A 26,021-nucleotide genomic window follows, 5' to 3' on the forward strand; every position below is an offset into this window, starting at 1 on the left:
TTGTTCACGTAGTCAGCATTTAAAATTTAACAGGGCATCTTGGTTTATTCATTTTATCATGAATTACCACTAACACTACATAACACCAACAATTAATAAGCTTTAAAATTCTTGTTGTTGTGCCAATAAAGCCACTTGAATCTTGAGTTGAAAAATCCAGTAATTGTATTACCAAAATAAAAATAACAGTACAAATACAAAAATGCAGATATATATATATTGGAGGAAAGAACCCATTTCCTCTTCATGGTTCAACATGCTGAATATGAGCACATGTTCAACATTGTCTTATATGTGCGAAGGGTCCTTTTGCATGTTTTCCCTCTATGGTCCTATATATATGTGTATAGATAGATATTTAATGACGCCATAAAGGTAAAACATGCAAAAGGACATAAACGTTACTGTGGCAATGTACAGTAGGTGGCAGTAATGCTCCAAAGCAGCGAACGGACATTAAACAAGAAGAAGGACCTTGCGCACAAACAAGAAATGAGTGTATAAGCACATTGATAAATCTAATAGACAATAAGTGATAGGTTCGCTGCTGTTTACTACAACATATGTGCATTTGTCATGTTAAACATGTAAGCTACGAGGGAACATTTCGTCTTGATAATGCACTGTACTGGAAATGTGAAGCGATAGAAGTCCAGGATGTTATTGGAGGCAGGTAAGATTATGTTTACTGACATTTCACTTTGAAATATTCTAAGTTAGCTGCACGTCACGCTTCCAGTTTTAAGTGATTAGAATTATATTTCTGCCACCTGTTATGCGTGATGTGCGAATTGTTCCGTCAATAAAGTTTTTTCTTCTTCTTCTGTGTTTGACTAGATTGTGATCATTGATGACGGCTAACGTTGTCTGTTTAGATATTCATATATAATCCTTCTTTGCTGACTGAATACAGACATCTTCGAATCAGATGACACGGACAATGCCCCTGTGTAATGCTCTGTATAATTGAATTATAATGATGATTTTGCATATTGTAGATACATTTACATTTACACATTATTTCCATTTTAATACAGGGCAGTGAACCTCCAGGAACAGACTTGAAGAACCCTTCGGTAGGATGACTTGCTTAACTTTATTTAAGACATCCTGTCTTAGGCCATAGGTTGTGTAAACAATGCTGCGGTGGTTTTCCGCAGAAGAGTCCAGCTCTGCGCATGGAGTAAGTACATTTTTTGAATATCTCATAATGAGATATGTATTCTCTCTATGATCAGACATCAGCCTTATATATTTAATGTGGAAATGACTAGGAGTGAAGAGTGCCTTTTATTTTTAAATACTTGCAAATATGTTATTTCAGCATATTGATTTTATGAGCAGCAAGTCCCTCGACTATAGCGAAATAAAACCCTTCAGAACCTCACCCCTTTACACCGTGCATTGCATAAATGTTCATCATCATTAATAGAAGCTTTGCTTGTCTCAGGCTCCTGGCTCCCCGCAGGTGGACATGGGCAGCGATGTAAGATTTACTGAGGTCACGGAGCAGCTAACACAGATGGAGGAACTTGTGGCCAATTTAAAAGAGCTGATCAGGGAGAAGGATGCAGCACTCAGCAGTAAAGATAACCAAGTCAAGGTAATTTGTAGTTTACAAATATGCTCAAATGGTCAATGACATGACGCTTTTTAGATTGAGTTTATTAAAATTGCATAAAAATGCAATTCAAACATAGTTACTTTATTTACATCCCTTTAATGATAAACATGTATTTAATTTCTCAATTTTGGGGGGTGGGAAATTTCTTGTTTCTCTTCCCAAATTCTCGATGACATTTGTTTGCAAATTAAATATTACTGGTCATTTAGTACATTCATACAGATGGTCTTGTATTGTCTGCACATTCAATTTTAAACTGTGTGTACTTGTTATGTAAGGTAAGGCACATCAAGTTTATTTAATTATACATTTGAAAGAGAGGCCTTGTCCTGCTCAGTGCATATCAGGATATATCACAAATATCTTTTGGAGTAAATGCAATTAAACTTGGCTTGTGTCACGTGTTGGTTTCTGTTTGTTCCCTTCTGTCCTCATTTGGTTAAATTGGTTAAGCAGCTTACTTCCAAACTTTTGTGTTATCTCTATTTCTTTCCGCATTCTTGGACTTTTATTGTTTAACTTATATTGCACTTTTACAAGTCGGCCTTATGGACGCTGAAAGTATTGCTCATTGTGATAGAGATCATTTTGTACAGAGATCAGATGTCATGTGACACATGGATGTGGCACTGCATAAAGATTGTCCTCTTATTAACATACATAAAACCAAATAAAAGAAATTTCGACCATTTACCAATGCAGTTTTACATTAGACTGTTGATTTGCACAGACAAAAGTGTTATTACAAAGAAAATCATAATCATAGAAATTGCATTTCAGTTTTTTTTTGTATTGCACTTATTAAGCCATTTCAACATATTGTTATTATTTATAATTTACTTATAATTTTTTTTTAATTAAATATTTACAGGGTTAGAAAACAAAAACAACATTTAAACAGAAAGAAACAAAAAAAAAAACAGAGAAAAAAGGGAAGTAATAATGAAATATATTTTCGTTAATACATTGAAGTATAATGAAAATATAATACCTGAATTAACATTAATGAGCTTCAAAAGTTTCCAATTGATTGGTTCTTATTATTATACGCAGCTTCCTCTGTGATTAGTGTCTATGTTTGTGCACACATAAGAAAATAGTTATTTAGTCAGTCCCCGATGCTTGGAGTTCTCAGAGTTGATTTGTAATGTGAGCTGTGTGTGTTTGTTTGTAGGAGCTGACAGAACAAATGCAGCACTTGCGGGGTGAGAGAGAAAACTTTCAGTCAAAGTTGGAGGCAGAACGTCACATTTCTCGGGCTCGGATCAAGGATCTGATGGAGAAACATGAGGCAGAGCTGCTCAGGGCTGCTGATAAACACGAGGTGGAGTTGTCGGAGAAGGAGCAGGCCTTACGCAGACAGCTTGAGACTCTCCAGCGCTCTATATCACAGCCCGCAGATGCATCAGCAAACCTATCCACCTGCATTACAGCTCAGAGAGTCACAGAGCTGCAAGGTAGACAATCATGTCACATGCTTGGAGAATGTTGTCTGCAGTTTGACCTTCCTTTCTTAATTGAACTCAGTGTTGGATAAGCACCTGTCACAGTAGCTTAAATAAATACATTTTCTCTAAAGATCTATAAACTTTTTCTTAATGGATCACTGCAATACACAGCGTCTAATGTCTCTATTTAGGGAAGGGCACGAGTACTTCAAAAATGCCACATTGTGCCCGGCATATTGTCTAAATTAATATAATTTAATTGAATGTAGCTGTAATACGTTATAGAGCATTAAATCTGATATTCCCATAAAGTTTATTCATGATTTTATCAAATATTATGTTCCAAAAAGGTCCCACTTTGTATTACGTGTCTTAGAATTCTGTGTAATTAGTAATATAATTAATTATTAGGTACAATGTTAGGCTAGGGGTCAAGTGTGGTGGTATGTTTAGGTTTAAGGGGAAGTGTCAACAGTATTAATAATTGACATAACTTAATTATTAATTAGACAGGTAATTACAGGATGGTATTTTAAAATGTAAGTGCAAAAAACATGTTTGCATACAGATAAGCACATTGTGTCAAATTATTAATTTAAATGCAAGTAAAAAAACAACCAAAAAAAAAAAACTGTACCCCATAAATTGTACACCATTTTGGACACAAATTTGCCCGAACAAGGATGTGAAAACAATCCTGAAAAGGTTCAAATGTTGCCTAGACCATCTGAAGGAACTTTAATCCCTTTATAGTATGTTCTGGCTATTGACATAGTTTTGTAAAGGACTAAAGCCATAAAACATTCTTACTCTACATCCAAAAAAGTATTACACTAAGACTGACATTTAGATTGAGGAATATACAGTATATGACGTTTGTATATTATCTTAAATAGTTCTCAATTCTGGCTATTGAGGTCCCGTTTCCTGGCTTTACATGGGTAGTTACTTTGCTAACTTTATTTTGTGGGCCCATTCTATTTTTTGTTTTCAGACATTCAAAGCCTGAAGATATTTAAATAAACATACAACTTTTTTTTTTATTTGCACTACATTGTGTTGTGGATCATCTCATTGATCCTGATCATCATCATTTCATGCCTTGTAGAGCTTAGTTCTATTGTAAATCTTTAAAGCAACACGTATGTCATGTTTTAAACATGTAACAGACACCTTCTTCTAATGTGCCTACATTATATTAGGAAGCTGTTTATTATTTTCTGTTAAAGATGTTATGTATCCTGTCATTGCATTTTTTTTTTTTTAACTCTGTGTCTTTCCTTATCTGTGGCTTTGTTTTAATATCTCTGTCTGTTTTGTCCTTGTCCAGCCCAAGTGAAGCTAAAACAAGCTGAGGCCAGTAAAGCAGAAGCAAAGTTCTTAAAAATGAAAGCATGGTCCAAATCTCGGATCAGGCAGCTCGAAGAGGAACTCAAAAAAGTTCAGGTAAGACTGTGTGTGTGTGTGTGTGTGTGTGTGTATTTGCACAGATGAATATCCAGCTAAATGAAATGAACTTCTTTCTGTTTTTGACTTCAGTCTGGATTATGTATCGATATGTCCCCTGATGTCACGTCCTTACATAGTCGCATTACCGAATTGCAAGAGGAGAGGGAGGAAATACTCAGCAAACTGGAGCTGTATGAAGATATGAAGGCAAAAAATGGTAGGAAATTGAGTCATGAGTCAATGTTTTTAATTTGCATTAGGAATTGAAATTTTAGGTATTTTGTCTATTCAAGCACTTGACAGATGCAGTAATTGATGTCTGGAGATTATATGTCTCAATATTTGCTTTTAACCCCTTTGCGTGCAAACATCGCTGACGGCCCCAGTTTATTATTGTTTCACTTTCACAGCACATTAAACATCACTGTCTTACTTCATCTGGACAAACTGTGCATCAATGGAAAGTTTAAAGACTCAAGCTTCGATATTTGACCAATATTTTGATAAAACATTGTTGCAGTGACAGATATTTAGTGATTTATGTCAGGAGTGCAAAATAATAAATCCGTATTATGCCACATTTTGAATAGAAATTCACAACTCCCTCATATTCAGTCACGTCAAGAGCGGTTTATTTGTGTTCACATAGACTCACTGAACAGCGTCAATAAGGATTTACAGACCAAAGATGCATATCTGCGGAGATATTTGGATATATTTACTGATGTTTACTTCATATTTCTTCAGACAGAATCGTCATTTCTATTCATTTTCCACGGATTTACGCGATCAGATGATAAACAGCCTCTCCCAGCGATCTGTGTGTGCGTGCAGTAGTCACAGCTCGTGCGGTGTGTGACTCAGACTCTGATTGGGTCTTTCAAACGTCAATCTTAGAGTTTCATATCTGGACACCGCCCCATCGTGTCACATGCTTCCTGCACACTTCCTGGTAGTTATCTGGCCAAAACAACACTGAAACACCTCTGTACACACGAAATATCCGAATAATAAACCCGCGATTACGATGGTAAAGCTTGGTATGAGAATTTCTTGAGATCTGGGGCGTTTTTATAAAAAAAATCGAAAATGTACATCGGAAATGCTAACTTGTGCAGCGATGAAAAAGGCTACAAATAACATATTTTTACAACAGTAAACGACCAAATTCCACCCCTGATCGCTAAAGGAAGTTATTATAAACACTCGATCGGGGTTTAAAGTGAGTTTTGAGTAAAAGTGTATTAATAATTTCATAAATTGTCAGATGTAGCTTGATGCTAACGTTAGCACCAATGCTACTAATAGCAGGTGCTTTTCTTCTTCATAATAATTCACGTAAGGTCGTAAGAAAATGTTTTGTTGTATTTTTATAGTAAGACTTTTGATAAATAAGGGCTAAATGCAAAGAGAGACTGAAGTGAGATCGCTGCTTTGTTGCTTTGTAAAGCCTGAAAAACCACAATCAAGGCTAATAAAGGTGGAATAAAAACAAAAGAATAATGATAAAAGAATAATGCGGATAATGTGTCATACTTGGCGGAGGTGTGAAAGAACCGTTTGGTGAGAACAATACAATCATGATTCGGGCAGTTTTCAACAGTGAAACATACACAAAGAGCACAGGAGAGTTTACATGTGAGATCTTACAGAGATGACAAGGGCCATAAATCAATCTGATTAGCCTTCTCTAAAAACACACATGACATGGCCTTAGAAAATATTTCATAAAATTCACAGTTTTACAGATTCGATTATAAAAAATTTTATGAAGTCTTGGAAGACTTGTGGCCTTAGCTACACTGTGTTTTCAAACTCATTTCCTACATCAACATTTTTTTAAATACATTTAAAACATATGTTTTTAATATTTTTATTTTTGTTTTTATGTTTGAGCTTATATATCTGTATTATCATAAAAGTCTGAGTGATTCTGATTCCTGAACAGTAAACTTTAAAGTGTCAGCTTTGTGAACAAAGGTTGATTATGTATCTAGTCAGAAAGAATCATGAGCAGAAACCTTTTTATTTTGGGTATGTAATTTCGGTCTCCATGCCAAAAAAGGGGGGTTACTAGTAAGGGGTTAATGACCCTACACTATTAAAAAATACCCCTTCATACATCCAAATAGGTTTTTATTTTTTATTTATTTATTTTGGCCATGTTTAGCATGAGAATCCAACACTTTAAAGGGATACTACACCCTAAATTTTGTCATTACGGTAATCACTTACACCCATGTAGTTTCAAACATGTAGAAAACGACAAAATTTTAATTTTGGTGTGAAATATCCCTTTAACAGTGTAAGTAAGTCAGAATGCATGTAATGGCATTAGACTTCCCCTTTAAAGCACATTTTTATTTGAAGTTTAAATTTGGTTAATTTGACATGGAATGACCAAAAAATGTAAAGTGATGCTTCTTTTTGAGACATTTTTGTGTATATTATTTATTCAGTGAGCAGTCACATCATGCATTGATTAATGGTTAGATGATTGATCATTACTTCAGTTACTTGTGCCCATTCCTAAATTGAATGTTGTCTTATGTTAAGATTTTCTTGAGACATCAATAGATGAACTGCAGAAGCAGCTTATGGAATATAAGGAACAGCAGAGGAAGATGCAGGCCGACCTGGAGCAGGTGACCAAAAGAGCAGCATCACAGGCAATGATATATTTATTGGTTTTGCTTTTTTGACTTAATTATAAAAGAAATATTCCACACAAGTTTGTGCATTGAAGTGATTACCACAGGGAAGGGGTGTTCATTAGAATTTAAACTATGGTTAAACCGCTGTAGTGGACATCCATTTGTGTCTTGTTGCTTTTATTTACATAGCAGTAAATAATATTATGTCCTTGGGTCTCTGGAAAAGGATTTTGTATTATTTACTTTTTAGAATCTGTGAAAATGTGAGTAATTTTAACAATATAGAGATCATACAAAATGCATGATATTTTTATATTTAGTACTGTCCTTAGTAAGATATTTAACATAAATGATGTTTATATTTAGTACACAAGAGAGAGAAAAAAATGCTGAGATTTTTAAAATAACCCTTTTAATAGTTTGTGAACCCTTTATTCTTTAATACTGTGTGTGGTTACCTGGATGATCCACGACTGTATTTTGTCTTGTGATGATTGTTCATGAGTCCCTTGTTAAATTTGAACAGTTGAACTGAGCAATTTTCTTTAGAAAAATACTCAATATCCTGCGGAAGTTTTCTTTTCTTTTCTTTTGCATATTTAAACCCTTTTCCAGCAGTGACTGTATGATTTTGAAATACATCTTTCACACTGAGGACAATTGAGGGACTCAAACACAACTATTAAAAAAGGTTCAAACATTCACTGATGTTCCAGCAGGAAACAAGATGCATTAAGACCCAAGAGGAACAGGATGAAGATGTCCAAATTTTTCTTATTTTGTTGAAATATATATATTTTTGAATTTAGTACTTCTCTTCAGAAGCAACAGAGGATATTTGCAATTTACCTTGATCTTCAAATTCTAAAAGTTTTCACCCCCTGACTCTTAATGCATCATGTTTCCTTCTGGAGCATCAGTGAATGTTTGAACCTTTTTTCTCAATTGCCCTCAGTGTGAAAAGAGGGATCTCAAAATCATATAGTCACTGCTGGAAAGGGTCTAAATATTCAAAAGATGCTGGATAACTGAAGATTCTGCAGGACATGGAGGATTTTTCTGAAGAACAGTGCTCAGTTTAACTGTTAGGAACAAACAAGGGACTCGTGAACAACCATCACAAAACACAAATCCAGCAAACCACACACAGTATTAAGATCCAAGGGTTAACAAACTTTTGAATGGGGTTATTTCAGGTATTTTATTTCATTTCAGGTTTTTTTTTTTTTTTTTTTGGACTAAATGTAAACATTTATGTACAATATCTTACTCAGAACAGTACTAAATAACACGCATTTTGTACGATATCTCTTTTGTTAAAACTATTTTCACAGATTCTGCAAGCGATTCACAAACTTTCAAGTGGCACTGTTTCTATGTGTATGTGTTTTTGTTAACAGGTGAGTGAAACGGGCAGCATGGATGATGTTCAGGTGATGGAGTGGCAAGAAATGATTACCATGGTGACTGAGGCAGAAAGGGTTCAACATCAGGGTCACGAGAAGAATGTCATGGCCTTCAGAATGAGCCATATCGAGGAGGAGAGAGAGGGTGAGGATGCATATGCTATAATGCTATATAAATGTTTAGATTCTACCTAAAAGTATCAACAGCTGTTTGGTAGACAAAGCATGACTATCAACTGTGACTTAAATAGAAGTGCAAGTCTATACAGTCCAGTGTTGCATGGTATACTGGTGCTAGATATGTTAATATTATGGTACTTTATGATATCTTCACGATTCGTTTTGATCCAATTCATGGGATATTGATTTGATCATAATGTGATTCTTGATGCATCATGATGCCGCTTGTCCTTTTTATATTGTACACATGCAAAGCATACACAAGCATTTGAAAGTGGCCGTCTGTTTGCAGGGTTAATACTTGTCCACTCGTTCAGGTTTTATATGGCATGTACATAGCAGTGGTGGACCGTAACAAAGTACTTTTATCTGATCATTTTTTATTTATTTTTTTGAGAAAATTTTACTTTTACTTCACTATATTCCAATGCATAATATCATACTTTTTACTCCACTACATTTCTTAAAAACATGTTGTTCCTCGTTATTTTAAACTGGAGAAATCACCACCTGCTTCCAGACGAGATAAAAAGTGACTGATTTGTGATTGAGCACATACTTTTCAATGAACCTGTTAAATCGGTTTATCTGGTCAGAGCAAGTGACAATTTGCATAACTCTTCATACATGTATATGTGTGTGTGTAAAAATATATATACATGTGTATATATACAGGTGCTGGTCATATAACTAGAATATCATCAAAAAGTTTATTTATTTCACTAATTCCATTCAAAAGTGAAACTTGTATATTATATTCATTCATTACACAAATACTGATGTATTTCAAATGTTTATTTCTTTTTATTTTAAAGATTATAACCGACAACTAAGGAAAAACCCAAATTCAGTATCTCAGAAAATATAACTTAAGGCCAATACAAAGAAAGGATTTTTGAAATCTTGCCCAACTAAAAAGTATGAGAATTGGGGCTCCTTTTGCCTGAATTACTGCAGTAATGCGGCGTGGCATGGAGTCAATCAGTCTGTGGCACTGCTCAGGTGTTATGAGAGCCCAGGCTGCTCTGATAGTGGCGTTAAGCTCTTCTGCATTGTTGGGTCTGGCATATCGCATCTTCCTCTTCACAATACCCCATGGATTTTCTATGGGGTTAAGGTCAGGCGAGTTTGCTGGCTAATTAAGAACAGGGATACCATGGTCTTAAACCAGGTACTGGAAGCTTCGGCACTGTGTGCATGTGCCAAGTCCTATTGGAAAATTAAATCAGCATCTCCATAAAGTTGGTCAGCAGCAAGAAGCATGAAGCATCTTTTCCTTCCCTTCGCCTCTCTATTAATGTGCTTGGACACAGAGCTCTGTGAACAGCCAGCCTCTTTTGCAATGACCTTTTGTGTCTTGCTCTCCTTGTGCAAGGTGTCAATGGTCGTCTTTTGGACAACTGTCAATTCAGCAGTCTTCCCCCATGATGGTGTAGCTTACAGAACTAGACTGAGAGACCATTTAAAGGCTTTGCAGGGGTTTTGAGTTAATTAGCTGATTGGAGTGTGGCACCAGGTGTCTTCAATATTGAACCTTTTCACAATATTAAAATTTTCTGATAGCTAAATTTGGGATTTTCCTTAGTTGTCAGTTACAATCATCAAAATTAAAAGAAATAAACATTTGAAATATATCAGTCTGTGTATAATGAATGAATATATTATACAAGTTTTATTTTTTGAGTGGAATTAGTGAAATCAACTTTTTGATGATATTCTAATTATATGACCAGCACTTGTGTGTGTAATATATGTATATGTGTGTGTATGTGTATGTGATTTAATTAATTGCACTTCAAATTTGGAGAAATTACTCTGAAAAGATAATTCAAAGTCACTGTTGTGCAAAGCATCAAACCGAGATTACAAAAAGTAGGTTCATCAAGAAATATTTAGTTTGATACAATTTATAACATATAGCCTACACTTTTAGACCATGTGAGTTGATGATGACTGAATTGTCATTTTTGGTTGGGTGAACTATAACTTTAATAATTTATTTTCTTAATTTTATTATTATTACTATGAAAATATGAAATTATTTATTTAATGAAATTATACTCTAAATAATGATCTAAAACTGCCAATAGGTGGTGATAAATGTCTTAATGATCAAGTCATCAAGTCATTTGTTCCCTCATTTGATTCGTTCAAATGGCTGATTCATTCAGGAGTGAAGGAAATGGTTCTTTATGAATGGTTCATTGAATCATTAGGCTTGTTCGACTTGAAGTGGATCATCACCATCAGACCGATCGGTGTGTGACATCAAAGTACCGCAAGAGCTTAGAGAGCAAATGACTCCTTGTGCTTCTGAATCGCTCTCGAAATATTTTGATGTCATACACTGATCGGTCTGTGCAGCGCCACTTCAGAGCCAACGCAATTATGGCCAATGGTTCAACGCACCAAATGGTTTCAACCCAATTCGTTCAAAACGTGGATTAAGAAATGAAATGCCACTACGGGTTGCTCGGAGATGAACATTTCTGATTTGTCTTTGTTTTGTTTGGCAAAATTGAGCAAAAAAGACGAAATTAACACAATATTTACTTCTTAATGAACTGTAGTATAAGATGAGTATCACATTTGCACTTGTGTTAAATTGCATTTAGCCTACAGCTTGTGTGATATTTTAGGAATGTTCTCTAGGCCCCATCAGTGCATTAAATGTGTTAATAATTTTAACGCGCTATGTTTCTCGATAATAAATTCATCTAATAAAAGTGTTAAATTACCAGCCCTACATGTGTGTGTGTTTTGATAGTGTATGTCTAGCTCCCCTCCACCTGTTTTTTTGAACACGATTATATAAAATATATCACATAAAATTAAATATAAAAAATAACAAAGTAAACTAAATTAACAAGTTAAACATTCATCGATAAGTACTTTTTAATACTTAAGTACACAAAAAATCGTAATACTTTTTTCCGTTTACTTGATTTGTATACTTCGGGCACCACTGGTACACGGAATGACATTTAAAAACAGTGACAGTGAACATGAAATACAAGAATACATTCTGCCTGGACAGCCACTTATTGCTTGTTATAAATGAGCCAGATACATTTCATATACATTTTACACATGCCCATGAGTTCATATAGCCTACATTTTACTGTGTTTTCTCTAGTTGTCTTTTTTTTTTTTTTATCTTTAACCTTTTACCTTGGTTACATGAAATGTGCTTCTTCTTTATTTTTTTCTGTTGTCCTTGCTATGAATTGTGAAAGAGGTTAATCACTTAATAAAATACTGAGATATTTGGGTTTCTTATGCCCGTTTCATACGGGATGTGTAAGCAGAGCTGCACATATACAGAGAAGCAGCGGCACTGCCACGCCTTTTCAGTGTGGATCCTCTAATCTGTTAACATGGGTGCTGGAAATATATGTGCCACTTATGCCTCTAGTGTGAAACGAGCCTTAAATATCAAAATGTTTGGTTTGTTTTTTGATTACATTTGATTTGTAACACTTCTCTCCCTCCTATTGGCCCTGAGACCCTCCTCCTCCCCATCTCCACCTCTGCTCCTGCCCTGCATGATGGGTGCAGCCACTGAGAACAGTTTCCCATCAGTTTTGTGCATGCAGGTTTCATTGCCTCCATTGTTTGCTCCCGTCTGTGCTGCCAGTAATTTTCTGGAACTCTTCATCCTCTCCTAAGGAAACTCTGGCAGCACAGACAAGGCTGATTTATGGGGTCCTGTCCTTCAAATGTTGCTTTATCCTCCTTTTTCTGCCCTTTTCACCTATTCTTCTAAATCACTTGCCAAGTCTCTGCTATAAAACAGACCTTTATCAATTGTCTACGTGGTGTAATATCGGAGTATTTGTCTGTACAGTGAAAGTAATTGGGGACCAATGTTGTTTTCTTTATTTTTTTTTCTGGTGCTCACTGATTATTTCCTCACAAACTCCCAAAAAAGATGTCTTTATAATATAAAGGAAAATTGCACCTTTGCATTGTCATTTATATATATACATATATATAAAAGCAATTCAAATAAAAACACTATGGTAACGCTTTCTATGGATGAATGAGGCATTATAAAAATAAATTCTCCTATGTTGTAGAAAAGTTTTAATGTATCATAATATTTATTTGTGGTTATAGTTTTTCAGAGTATAATGATTTATAACACAATGAACATGTTGCATCCACTTAAATTACAATGAATTATATTTCCCACAGTTATAAATATAAGTCTAATGTTTTGGTATTGTTTGAGATCTGCACAGTAACTTAATGTAACGACAGACAAAAGAGGAGGAAGCAATTGCAGGCAATCAGATGTTGTTTATTGATAAGGAATGTCCAGAGTGTTGGCAATGGCAAGGAAGGTCTACGGTGGCGTGCGAAGAGCGGGATGGTGAAGTCAGCGGTGCAGGTGAAGGTGGTCAATGGTAAGAACCAGGAACAGACCGGAACACTGACACGCGGACGACAACACGAATCCAACCAGCACACAAACACGGAAGACGGTAATCCAGTTTGTACGTGGAGACATAAGAGAGGATCTGACAACAGAGAGAGAGCGAGGTGAGTATAAGTAGCAGAGGTATGATGACGATCAGCTGGAGCGAGACAATCAACACCCAGGTGATGACAATCAACAAAACGAACACATGGAGACAACGTAAGTACAAAAACAATAACAAAACATGACACGGAGGAAACACTGGATTTCCTACCGTGACAGTACCCTCTCCCCTAGGACGTCACCTGACGTTCCCAGCCTGCTTTACCTGTAGATTGTAATCATCTATAAGGTGGTGATCCAATATGTCCCGAGCAGGAACCCAACTCCTCTCCTCCGGACCGTAACCTTCCCAATCCACCAAGTACTGAAAACCGCGTCCCCTCCGTCTAGAGTCCAGAATACGATTAACCAAATAGGTGGTTTCCCCATTAACGAGACGAGGCGGGGGGGGAACCGGAGCAGGCGGATTAAGACGGGAAGAAATCACCGATTTAATTTTGGAGACGTGGAACACGGGATGAATCCTCCTGTACGCCGGAGGAAGGCTAAGACGCACGGTAACCGGATTAATAATCTTGGTAATAGAAAACGGGCCAATAAATTTGGGAGCAAGTTTGTTAGAAACGGACCGCATAGGAATGTTCTGGGTAGAAAGCCACACTCTTTGACCGACGACGTAACGGGGAGGCTTCGACCGGTGGCGATCGGCCTTAGCCTTGGTGCGCGACCTAGCCTGGAGCAGAGCTCTGCGAGCTCTGGTCCAGGTGCGGTGACACCTCTGGACTAATGCGTGTGCGGAGGGGACCGAAACCTCGGATTCCGTACTGACAAAATTAGGTGGTTGGTACCCTAAACTACACTTAAATGGAGACATGCCCGTAGATGACACTGGCAAAGAATTGTGTGCGTACTCCACAACTGAGAGTTGCTGACACCAGGACGAAGGATTATTGGAAACCAAACATCGCAAAACCCTCTCGACATCCTGATTGGCTCGTTCGGTTTGACCATTGCTCTGGGGATGGAACCCGGAAGAAAGACTAACAGTCGCTCCTAACAATTTACAAAACTCTCGCCAAAATTTGGACACAAATTGGGGACCCCTGTCAGAAACCACGTCTGTCGGGAGGCCATGTATGCGGAAGACGTGGTCAATGACAGCTACCGCTGTTTCCTTGGCTGAAGGTAATTTGGGCAAGGGAATAAAATGAGTCGCCTTCGAGAACCGGTCCACTACGGTTAAAATCACCGTATTGCCTTTAGAGGGCGGGAGGGCGGTGATAAAATCTAGCGAAATGTGGGACCAGGGTCTTGAAGGGACAGACAGCGGTAAGAGTAACCCATCTGGAGGTCGATTGGAAGTCTTACCAATAGCGCAAACTGAACAAGCCAAGACGAAATCGTGGACGTCACGAGCCATACCAGGCCACCAAAATCGTTGCTTGACCAGAAATCTAGTTCTACTAACCCCTGGGTGACAAGCAACACTGGAACAATGACCCCACTGGAGAACGTCTGACCGTAACCTCTCCGGCACAAACAATCGGTTCGGTGGGCAACGAGCCGGGGGCGTTACCCCTTCTAAGGCGGTCAACACCTTCGATTCGACCTCCCATCTGAGCGCGGAGATAATGATGGTCCCCGGTAAAATGGGCTCGGGAGTAGCAGTACGATCGGAACGCTCAAAAAGACGGGATAAAGCATCGGGTTTGATGTTTTTGGAACCCGGCCGGTAAGAAAGTGTAAAATCGAAACGACCGAAAAACAATGCCCACCGAGCCTGCCTGGAGTTAAGTCTTTTGGCGGTTCTAATGTATTCGAGATTCTTATGGTCTGTCCATACAATGAAAGGTACACCCGACCCTTCAAGCCAGTGACGCCATTCTTCCAGTGCAAGTTTGACTGCCAACAACTCTCGATTGCCAATGTCATAATTAACTTCTGCAGGAGATAAACGGTGAGAATAATACGCGCACGGATGCACCTTTCCGTCTGAGGATGCGCGTTGGGATAACACTGCTCCTACCCCCACCTCTGACGCGTCGACCTCCACTATGAATTGACGTGAGCGATCAGGGGTGACGAGAATGGGAGCTGAAACAAAGCAGCTTTTCAGTTTGGCAAACGCAGCCTCAGCTGCGTCTGACCACCTGAACGTCAAACTAGGGGAGGTCAAGGCGGTCAGAGGAGCGGCTAGTTGGCTGAAATTGCGAATGAAACGCCGGTAAAAATTGGCGAACCCCAGAAATCTCTGCAGGGCCTTGCGAGACTCAGGGGATGGCCAATTTACCACAGCCTTAACCTTCTCAGGATCCATGCGAACACCCTCAGTCGAAATGATGTGTCCTAGAAAAGAAACAGACTGTGCATGAAAAACGCATTTCTCCGCCTTGACAAACAATCCATTCTCTAGCAACCGCAGAAGCACTCGTCGTACGTGTTGCACGTGTTCCTGGAGAGACGAAGAAAAGATCAATATGTCATCCAGGTAAACATATATGAACAGATCGACCATGTCTCGCAACACGTCATTAACGAGTGCTTGAAAGACTGCCGGCGAGTTGGTTAGCCCGAACGGCATAACGCAGTACTCAAAATGGCCTCTAGGGGTGTTAAAGGCAGTCTTCCACTCATCCCCCTCCCTGATGCGGACCAAATGATAAGCATTACGTAAGTCCAATTTAGTGAAAACGGACGCTCCCTGCAACCTCTCAAAAGCTGAAGACATAAGCGGCAAAGGATAGGTATTCTTTACCGTTATGTTGTTCAGCCCTCGGTAGTCAATGCAAGGTCGCAAGGATCCGTCCTTCTTTCCCACAAAAAAGAACCCCGCCCCCGCTGGAGAAGAGGAAGGGCGGATAAACCCCGTTGCTAGAGAACTGGATATATATTTCTCCATGGCCGCCGTCTCTGGAACAGACAAAGAATATAACTTGCCCTTAGGCGGAGAAGTACCTGGCAATAACTCTATCGCACAGTCATAGGGACGATGAGGAGGAAGAGAATCAGCACGAGACTTACTGAACACCTCCTTCAGGTCGTGGTACTCCGCGGGCACGCTAGCCAAATCCACTGCTTCCCCCTGAAACACAGACTCAGAAACATTAACACCAGCAGACAAAAGACAAGACAAATGACATTCCTCGCTCCAGCTAACCACAGATCCAAGGCGCCAATTGATGCTGGGGTTGTGTTTCTGAAGCCAGGTGTGACCGAGAACGATGGGGGATGAAGGTGAGTCCGTAATGTAGAATGATATCTCCTCTGTATGATTGCCAGAGGTGGTGAGGGAAACAGGTAAGGTGGTCTGAGTGATGACTGGTAGTCTGTGTCCATTGAGAGCAAAGGGTGCAATGGGGTGTTTGAGGGAGGTGAGAGGAATGTTGAGCTTACTAGCGAACTGGAAGTCCATGAAATTACCCTCTGCCCCAGAATCCAACAAGGCGTGATGCTCGAGTGCGTGGGTGGACCACCGTAGACTCACCGGAAGGAGTGTCGATGTAGAAGAGGTCTTTCTGGCAGAGATCCCACCCGATAGTAGCCTCCGTCTTACTATCGGGCTTGGTCTTTTACCGGACAACGCTGGATGTGATGTTCTTGACTGCCGCAGTATAAACATAGTCCCAGGGATCTCCGCCTGATCCTCTCCTCCCGGGAGAGCCGAGCTCGCCCCACCTGCATGGGTTCAAGATCTCCCGGTGGGCTGACCGCAACATCTGAGCGCTGATACTGGGCCTCCGGTCTGTTCGTGAGAACTGCTCTCCCCCTCCGTCTGGTGGCTTGATCGAGTCGATTCTCCACTCTGATGGTTAGGTCAATCAGACTGTTGAGAGAAGTGGGGAGCTCGACGGCGCGGATCTCCTGTTGGATGCGGTCAGCCAACCCATGCAGGAAGTGATCCCACTGCGCCTCCTCGTTCCACTTACACTCCGCCGCCAGGGTGCGGAACTCAATCGAATAGTCAGAAACGGACCTTTCCCCCTGACGTAGGTCCGTGAGAAGCCAAGCCGCTTCCCTCCCGGCGGCGGAGCGGTCGAAGACCCGTCTCATCTCTTCCGAAAGTGCGTGGAACGAGGCACAGCAGCTGTCTTGGTTCTCCCACACCGCCGTCCCCCAGAGGGCAGCCCTTCCCGTAAGTAGAGATAAGACGAATGCCACCTTCATTTCCTCGGTGTAGAACGTGCGGGGCTGCAGGGCGAAGTGCAGAGAACAATGAGACAAAAAAGATCGACAGAACTCTGGCTCACCCGCATATTTCTCCGGGATGGGGAGGCGTGGATCGGGCTGGGAAATCCCCCCGGAGACGATCGGCGGTGTGGGTGGCGTGGGAGGCGCAGCGGGTGACGATTGTTGTTGTTGTTGCGTCTGGAGAACGAGCTCGGACACCTTCGTCACCATTGCTTGGAAGGCTCGACCCATCTCATCTATCGCCTTGTCTTGGCGATCCATACGACCCACAGCTCGTTGCAGAAATTCTTCGAGATGAGATGGGGAGCGATCGCCTGCTGCTTCCATGATGGTCAGATCCTACTGTAACGACAGACAAAAGAGGAGGAAGCAATTGCAGGCAATCAGATGTTGTTTATTGATAAGGAATGTCCAGAGTGTTGGCAATGGCAAGGAAGGTCTACGGTGGCGTGCGAAGAGCGGGATGGTGAAGTCAGCGGTGCAGGTGAAGGTGGTCAATGGTAAGAACCAGGAACAGACCGGAACACTGACACGCGGACGACAACACGAATCCAACCAGCACACAAACACGGAAGACGGTAATCCAGTTTGTACGTGGAGACATAAGAGAGGATCTGACAACAGAGAGAGAGCGAGGTGAGTATAAGTAGCAGAGGTATGATGACGATCAGCTGGAGCGAGACAATCAACACCCAGGTGATGACAATCAACAAAACGAACACATGGAGACAACGTAAGTACAAAAACAATAACAAAACATGACACGGAGGAAACACTGGATTTCCTACCGTGACACTTAATAACATTAACATATTATTACTTGTTTTTTTCTGTAAAATGACTAATAAGCAAAATCATTAAAATCATACAATTTCTTATTAATTCAATAGAACTTTTACGCACACTAGGGATTACCAATATGGCGGTGCGGTGGCTTCTCTTTCATGACGTCAGGAGCAATCCAGTTCTCTAATATAGATCAGTGTATTTATCCCTTAATGTCCCCAGTGTTACCATCTTGTGATGGATACTTCCTGCAGGATATTGCCCCATGTCACAAAAATCAAATAACCTCAGGCTTGCTTCTTGAACATGATTATGTGTTCAATATACTCAAATGTCTCAAATGGCCTCCAAATTTACTAGATCACAATCCAGTAGATCACTTTTGGTATGTGGTGGATCTGGAGATTTGCATTATGGATGTTCTGCACCATGTGATCATGTCAATATGGACTAAAATCTCTGAGGAATATTTGCAGGACTCTATGCAATGAAGAATTAATAGCAGTTCTGAAGACAAAAAGGGGGTCCAACCCAGTACTAGCATGGTGTACCTAGTAGTGGCATGTGAGGGTAGCCTGGGAGTTGGTTTTGTAGCTTGGCAGCACCTTAACCCTGTCAGGGATTATTATTTTTTTTTTTTTTTTCTGTTTCATGATAAGAAAAACAGAACGTGGTCAATCGTGCTAGTGAGGATGTTGAAGCATTGGAGCAGTGACGATAATGTAGAGCCTATAATGAAGTCTCGCTCTAAATTAAGGATAATGATCAAAGTGAATCACTTTCCTTTCTCAAGACCGATTTCTTACTGATTGATTAGTATTGTCATATACAGTACGGACCAAAAGTTTGGACACACCTTCTCGTTCAAAGAGTTTTATTTAGAGAGAATGCCAAGAGTGTGCAAAGCAGTAATCAAAGCAAAAGGTGGCGACTTTGAAGAACCTACAATATGACATATTTTCCGTTGTTTCACACTTTTTTGTTATGTATATAATTCCATATATAATTCCACATGTGTTAATTCATAGTTTTGATGCCTTCAGTGTGAATCTACAATTTTCATAGTCATGAAAATAAAGAAAACTCTTTGAATGAGAAGGTGTGTCCAAACTTTTGGTCTGTACTTTACCTCTTTGTTCAGGGATGAACATTGGTGTATCACTTTTGCTTCCATGCTATAGTTGATTGAAAGACACTGTAGGTGGTATTACCCACTTATTTCTGAGACCAAGGTGAATTTTAGTATTTTAGTCTTCTGGTCCACAGTCATGCTGTTGTTTTGGAAGCAGAATTTGCAGTGTGCACTGCTTACTGCTCTTTTCTCCTTTTTTCCACTCTTAAATCTGCACTAGCATTAGCTGGCAGTTTCTTCTCAACCTTTCTTTTTCCCTCTGCCATCCATTGCCCTAAACATATTTGATCCATTCCTTTTATCTTGTGGCACAAAACTGATTGAGGATGACTGGTTGTTTCCTGGCTGCTCCGATCCAGCATTAGCCAATCGGCAACAGGAAGTGGAGGAGGAGTTGGCCCAGGCCCGTGGACTCTGCCTACAGAAAAGCAGGAAGCCCAAATATTTCACCCCACGCAGCCTACAGGTATGAACTTAAAGGCTCTAGGTAAAATGCATACAGATGAGTGACAAATGAAAGAAACAATCTCTTAGTAAGGTGTTAGATCACCATATGTGTTTTGATAATGGTGGTGTCTAATATGCAAGTTCAGAAGTTCCTTTTAATTGGCTTAAGATATGCAGACTATTGCATATGTTTCACATAATTCCCACACTCATCAAACTGTTCCTGCTGTTCCCTATGAAGGGGGAGGAATTATTGTATTGATAATTATGACATTAGCTCCACCCACACAGAAAATCAGCCACTTTTGTCACCAAACTGTATTTAGTACCTTTAACTTTTTCCTGTGTTGCAAAGTTGAATTAAAAGAATAGTTTAGTCAGAAATGAAAGTCAGAGTATTTTTCTCGCCCTCATATCATTTCAGACTATGACTTTTTCCCTTCAAACACAAAGTAAATGTTTTGAAGAATATTAATGCTGCTTTATTCCATGTCCAGTAATATTAGCATTTAATGATTAGGTTCTGAAAAGTTAACTTAAAAACACAATAAAAGTGGTCACTATTAACTTGTGTGAAATTAATATATTTTGAAGCCATATGATTTAAGTCAGTCACTGAAAGCCTTTGCCCTCAGTCGTCAGTCTCAAATCTCAGTGACACAAGCATAACATTCTAGCATAGTGTGTGAAGATGCACCGTTTAAGGGCTGTCAGTGTAGTTACTTCTCCCATGTTTTGTGACTGATCTCCAATTTGAAGTTTGAATATGTGGAAAAATGCAAGGAGGCTATGAAGGTTTGGAAGAACATGAAGGTGAGTAATAATTGTTTTCCCCCACTTCCATTTCAAGAAGAAGTAATTATTTGTACTTGTTTTCTGTTTTTCTTTTTTTTATATATAATATTAATAATATTAATGATGATGTATGTTTTTTTTTTCTTCTTTTTTTCCTCTACAGGAGGACTTGGAGTATCATAATAGGCAAGACCCAATAGGCGACACTGATTGCGATGTTTTTGTGAATGGAGAAAATATGGGTGGATGGTGGCCCCAGCACAGTGCTGCAGTTACAGGTGTGAAACCCACTAGACACTGGCCATGTTCTACATTTTTTTTTGTGTGTGTGTGTAGGTTTTGGTCTTTTTATTTTTGTCTCACTACACCAGAAGTGTGCGAGTATGATGATCTCCCATCTTTTTTGTAATTTTTTTTTTTTTTTTTAATCTATGTGCACCGACTAAGAATGGTTGTCCAAGTGGATTATATTGAGAAATGTGTAAATTTGGAAGGATTTATCATCTGACTTATTTGTAGGATTTTATGAGATTCTAGCCAACTTTGAAAGCCTCTTACTGTTCTGTGTCAACAGAAAGAAGACACATAATAAAATAACTGTAATAACAGATACACAAGAATAGCTACTAAATAGTACTGAAATAGTCAGGGTTAAAGTGGATAATAGAATAAAGTGCATAGGATGAAAAGTGCAAGTAACATTACCTTACAGATACCTTCCTTTTTGTCTTCTAAAAGGTGTTTGTCTATCATCCTAGCAGCTTTATCTGATGGCACTGTGCATTTTTTTGTGTTATTTCACCACAATGCAGTCAAAATGTAGCAAACCTTTCTCCACTGTTGGAGTCAGAAAGGTGGGATCACCATAAAACTGGCCCTGGAATGCCCTCAGATATGCTGTTCATTACATAAAAAGAATTACACACAAATACATTTTAATTGGAGAAAGAGGTGAGAGTTCAAGGAAAATAAATAAAATATGCCATTTTTTCCCCACTTGTTCAGATGGCTTGAGGTCTGTTGTTGAGGAGCTCGAATTAGAGAGAAACCAACTGCAGGAACAGATTTTGGTCCTTGAGAAACAGTGTCAAGATCTGGAGGACCGTCTGCAACTTCAGGCTCGCATTGAATTACTTCAGGTACACAGAAATGCGTTTGGACTGTATAAAGGTGCTATCAATGTCAACCTCTGCAAATACACTGCTTGCCAACCGACCCTTTGCTAAGCCTGCTCACTCAGTTCCTGCAACTGTCAGTCACTAAATTATTAGATTGCCTCCGGAATCATTAAATAAAGTGGAAATGAATCAGGTCTAGTCACTTTATTTACCTTCCTATAATCTGTACAGAAGCAATTTGTTTAATCCTTTTTTTCCCCTCAAAACAATCTATAATCCAACAAATGAGTTTTGAAAAAAAAAATTTTGTAGACATTTATGTAGATATTGCATTTGTGAGCTTATCGAAAGGTCAGTTTCAGCATAAGAAAATAAATGCTGAATGATGCAAGTCCATTTTTCTTTAGGTGTTGGGGAAAATCAACTGTTTTTGACAGTTTAAATCTTGTTGAATTTCACTTTGAGTGTTGGATAGCCAATTAGTTGCCTGTATATTGAGTGAACTTTATGCAACACTCCTCTAACGCAGGCGACGTTTGGTATAGATGAAGGTGATCAAGCATTGTCCGAATCGCAGGTTTGTTTCTGTTTGTGTAAGCTTTCAAAAATCACAAAACTTCTCTTTGTACTGTCCTTAATCACTGTTTGTACTGTTTTAACACTGCCCTCCTCACACTACAAATAAGATGCAGTTCACACACAGGGTGGGTCAACAAATGGTTTTTAATGGTTTGATTTAAGCTAGGGCTGCATAAGTAATAAAAAAACATATTTGTGAATATGGTGGCATGAGATCCGACTGGTCACGCAAGAACGTGATGATATCCTCGTGCTATTGTCATATGTCCAGCCTTTCAGACATATATTTGCATTACAGTGGCTCGTTCACCAGCAGTAGGATGTAAGATATTTTATGTTCACCTGTGAATACAGTATGCTTACCTGCTGTTAACAGGATGCTCCCGTGTTAAACTAATCACCTATTTAAAGTATCGGGCTATTGCTGCTTCCTCAAGAATGTGTATCATTCTCATATGTTTTAACCCTTGTCAGTTTAAACATTTAAAGACCCGGTTTCACAGAGAGGATAAGGCCATAGTTCAATTAGAACATGAACGTAGTTTTTAGAAATATACCTTAGATAAAAATACTGGCGTGCATCTTGGCACAAAACAATGAATCTGACATACTTTCAGATCAGTCAGTGCAAGTTTCTTTCAGTTAAAACAGCCCAGACATACATTTTAGTCTGGGACTAGGCTTATGCCTTGTCTGTGAAACCGGAGGAGTGTGTTTTAAGCCATTCAAGCATTTGACAACACAAAAGAGATTTCAGTGTTCTCTTGTTTGTCGTCGTTAACAATTCTGCTAACACAGATAGAAGTCTGTTTAATAATCAGATAGAACGGTTAAACAAAGAAATTTATGTATACAGAAAGTATTATAACGATTGCTTTTATATTAGGCCTATTGGTAATAGAAAGGCAAACATTATAATACTTTCTTGTTTGCCATTAGCATTAAGCAAATATTCATTTATATAGTTTACCGTATTTTCTGGACTATAAGTCGCTCTTTTTTTCATAGTTTGGCTGGTCCTGCGACTTAGAGTCAGGTGCGACTTATTTATCAAAATTAATTTGACATGAACCGAGATAAATGAACCAAGAGAAAACATTACCGTCTCCTGCCGCGAGAGGGCGCTCTATGCTGCTCAGTGCTCCTGTAGTCTACACTGAAAACATAGGAGCGCCCTCTCTTGGCTGTAGACGGTAATGTCTTCTCTTGGTTCTTGGTTCTAAATAAATGTTACTTATAGTCCAGTGCAACTTGTATATGTTTTTTTCCTCGTCATGACGTATTTTTGGACTGGTGCAACTTATAGTCCGAAAAATACGGTAAACAAATCTTTAAATGACTAACGAACATTCTGAACTGGGCCAGAATTCACTGAACATTCACAAACCTCGCAAACTCAAATCCAGCTGTGAGATCTTGTGAAGTGTGCATTTTTATCCAGCATGATCATGTGTTCTCTGCGTGATGGTCTGTCTGAGTGAATTAAATGCTTTAAACTATAAACTTGTGATTTCAAATTATACTGCGCTTAATACATTTGCCCATAGTCATATTCATGCCATTTTCACTGTGTGCTGTATGTAAAATGAGGGTTACCCTGGCTTTATTTTAAAAATATGATTCCCAGTGCACACAAACTACCCAGAATACTGAGTCCCCTGCTGGTTACAGTGTTTATTTTTAATATTTTTTTTTTAACTATTTATTTATTTGTAAAAAATACTGTCATCTAAAGTATAAGCATGTTTCTTTTACACATTTAGTTTTTAATCAGTTGTCAAATGATTTCAAATTTCTTTAATATTATTAATAATAATAAAAAATAATAATATCGGCTTTATATCGGCTGTCGCCCCCCTACTTTTCAAATTATCGGTATCAGCTGTCAAAAAAACATAAATCGGTTGACTACTATTCTGCACTTGACCTACTTACTCGAAGGGTTTCTGACTTCAACATAGCCCCTTTAAGTTGACCAAAACAACATCTGATTCCTTTTTCAGGGACAGTGTGAATGCAAAACGCACTGGGCCCTTGGACCATGTCACAGATTTCTCTAAGTTTGGTTCTTTTAAAGAGGATTCAAGTGTGAAAACACCCTTAATGTACTTATGCATAAAACAACAACAAACTAGTTTCCAGCTTGTTTCTGGTGTGCATTAATTGGTATTCTTTATTGTGAATACAGTATTCAAGGGCAATAATCAGCGATTCTGATTTTAGTCATCATCATGCAGCCCTAGTTTAAGTATACAGTTGTCTATAATGTTTTTGCTATTTTGCTTGAATTGTTGTTGTTTTGATCTTCCATTTTCCTATCCATCAGAATGAATCTGAACGCCTGCAGGCACAGGTTGCCAGCCTTCGCAGTCAGCAGATTAAAGACACAGAAAAGCATCAGCTGCTCATTGCCAGCCTGAACAAACAACTCAAAGGGTAATTATTCAAAATTAGGTCCTGGGGCCTAATTGCAGAAACATCCCAACTAAGATGTCTGTTTAGTGGCCATGGTAATCTCATTTGTACACTTATACTATGTTTAATAACCAGAAAAAAAAAAATATATATATTTCTAACATATGTCGACTCAGACTGAGCAGCACACAGGAGTGTCTGGAGTCCTCGCTCATGGAAAAGGAGCATACACTTGCCAGAACCTCTGTGAAACTGGAATATATTGACAGTCTGAGAGAGGCTTTAGAGACAAAAGAAAAACAAAACCAAGAAACAACTGAAAAACTGCTTCAAACTGAACACAATGTGAGTAAATATGAGATGTATTGTAATATGGAGTAATATATTTAATAATGTAATCTATTTAACAAGATGACACATTTAGATAATTGGGCATGCTAATATTTATATCAGCTGTCTGTCACATATTTCAAGTGGACAATAAATGTATGCATGTCCTGTGTGTAGGGATGCACCGATGTGAAAATTTTGGCTGCGACGATAATTATTTTTAAATGAAAGTCTATAACTTAAATGTTGGCTGATAAATCTGAATCCAAATCCAAACCTGATTTCAAAAAAGTCTCACCATTTAAAAGCCAATAAACACTTCAACATAAATCAAACATAAAGCAACCATACTAATAATAATAATAATAATAATAATAATAATAATAATAATAATAAAGTTATGCTTAAACAAATCAAAAAGTCATTGGGCAACATTATTTACATGTAAAGAATGAAAAAAGATGTTCCATGGATAAATAAGGGATAAAAAAATGAAAAAAATATTTATTAATGAAAATAATGAGATAAAAATAAAAGTGGTGGTGGTTATTATTAATAATATATATCAATGATTTCGAAAAAGATGTATCTTCAATTCATAGCCTATCACTGTTTCAAGTAGCAGCATTGCTGTTTGAGTTGCTGCCGCTGTTGCTGAAGAGCTAAATGAACACCAGTAAACTGAAGCGCTTTGTTAGTGTGTTAATTAAGCTGTATGAGAATCATATTAATACAACATAAACATAATATTATAGCTTATATATGCACAAAAAGATGCAAATGCACAAGCGATCTTGAAGTAGTCAAAATGTGTAACTCCTGTTGTGTATGCGGTCTTGGCTCTCAACGTAACAAGGCACGGCAAATAAACCCAAATAAATCATAACTTCACACACACACACACATACATACGTATATACTCTTTATAATGTTATATATATATATGACATTTCTAACATAGTTATTAGTGTTTTGCTGGCTGTT

General features: G+C 38.5%; 1 protein-coding gene across 3 annotated transcripts in view; it reads left to right on the forward strand.

Annotated features, from left to right (window-relative positions):
* Nucleotides 1–434: 434 nt before the first annotated feature.
* The window catches only part of LOC113061795 (golgin subfamily A member 4), a 34,681-nt gene continuing 9,094 nt past the window's right edge, over nt 435–26,021 (forward strand). Inside the window, exons 1-15 of one of the 3 annotated variants that reach the window (XM_026231235.1) lie at nt 435–673; nt 838–950; nt 1,038–1,183; nt 1,451–1,603; nt 2,799–3,081; nt 4,403–4,518; nt 4,612–4,738; nt 7,078–7,190; nt 8,576–8,726; nt 19,668–19,819; nt 20,759–20,873; nt 21,601–21,734; nt 22,243–22,290; nt 24,619–24,728; nt 24,884–25,052. In XM_026231235.1, coding sequence (XP_026087020.1) covers nt 1,139–1,183; nt 1,451–1,603; nt 2,799–3,081; nt 4,403–4,518; nt 4,612–4,738; nt 7,078–7,190; nt 8,576–8,726; nt 19,668–19,819; nt 20,759–20,873; nt 21,601–21,734; nt 22,243–22,290; nt 24,619–24,728; nt 24,884–25,052 — 1,716 coding nt within the window. In that variant the 5' untranslated portion in view covers nt 435–673; nt 838–950; nt 1,038–1,138. Of the gene's footprint in view, nt 674–837; nt 951–1,037; nt 1,184–1,450; nt 1,604–2,798; nt 3,082–4,402; nt 4,519–4,611; nt 4,739–7,077; nt 7,191–8,575; nt 8,728–19,667; nt 19,820–20,758; nt 20,874–21,600; nt 21,735–22,242; nt 22,291–24,618; nt 24,729–24,883; nt 25,053–26,021 lie in introns of all 3 variants that reach the window. The other 2 variants (XM_026231236.1, XM_026231237.1) reach the window with 2 other exon arrangements.

This window comes from Carassius auratus, chromosome 43, assembly GCF_003368295.1.
Source record: "Carassius auratus strain Wakin chromosome 43, ASM336829v1, whole genome shotgun sequence".
NCBI lineage: Eukaryota > Metazoa > Chordata > Actinopteri > Cypriniformes > Cyprinidae > Carassius > Carassius auratus.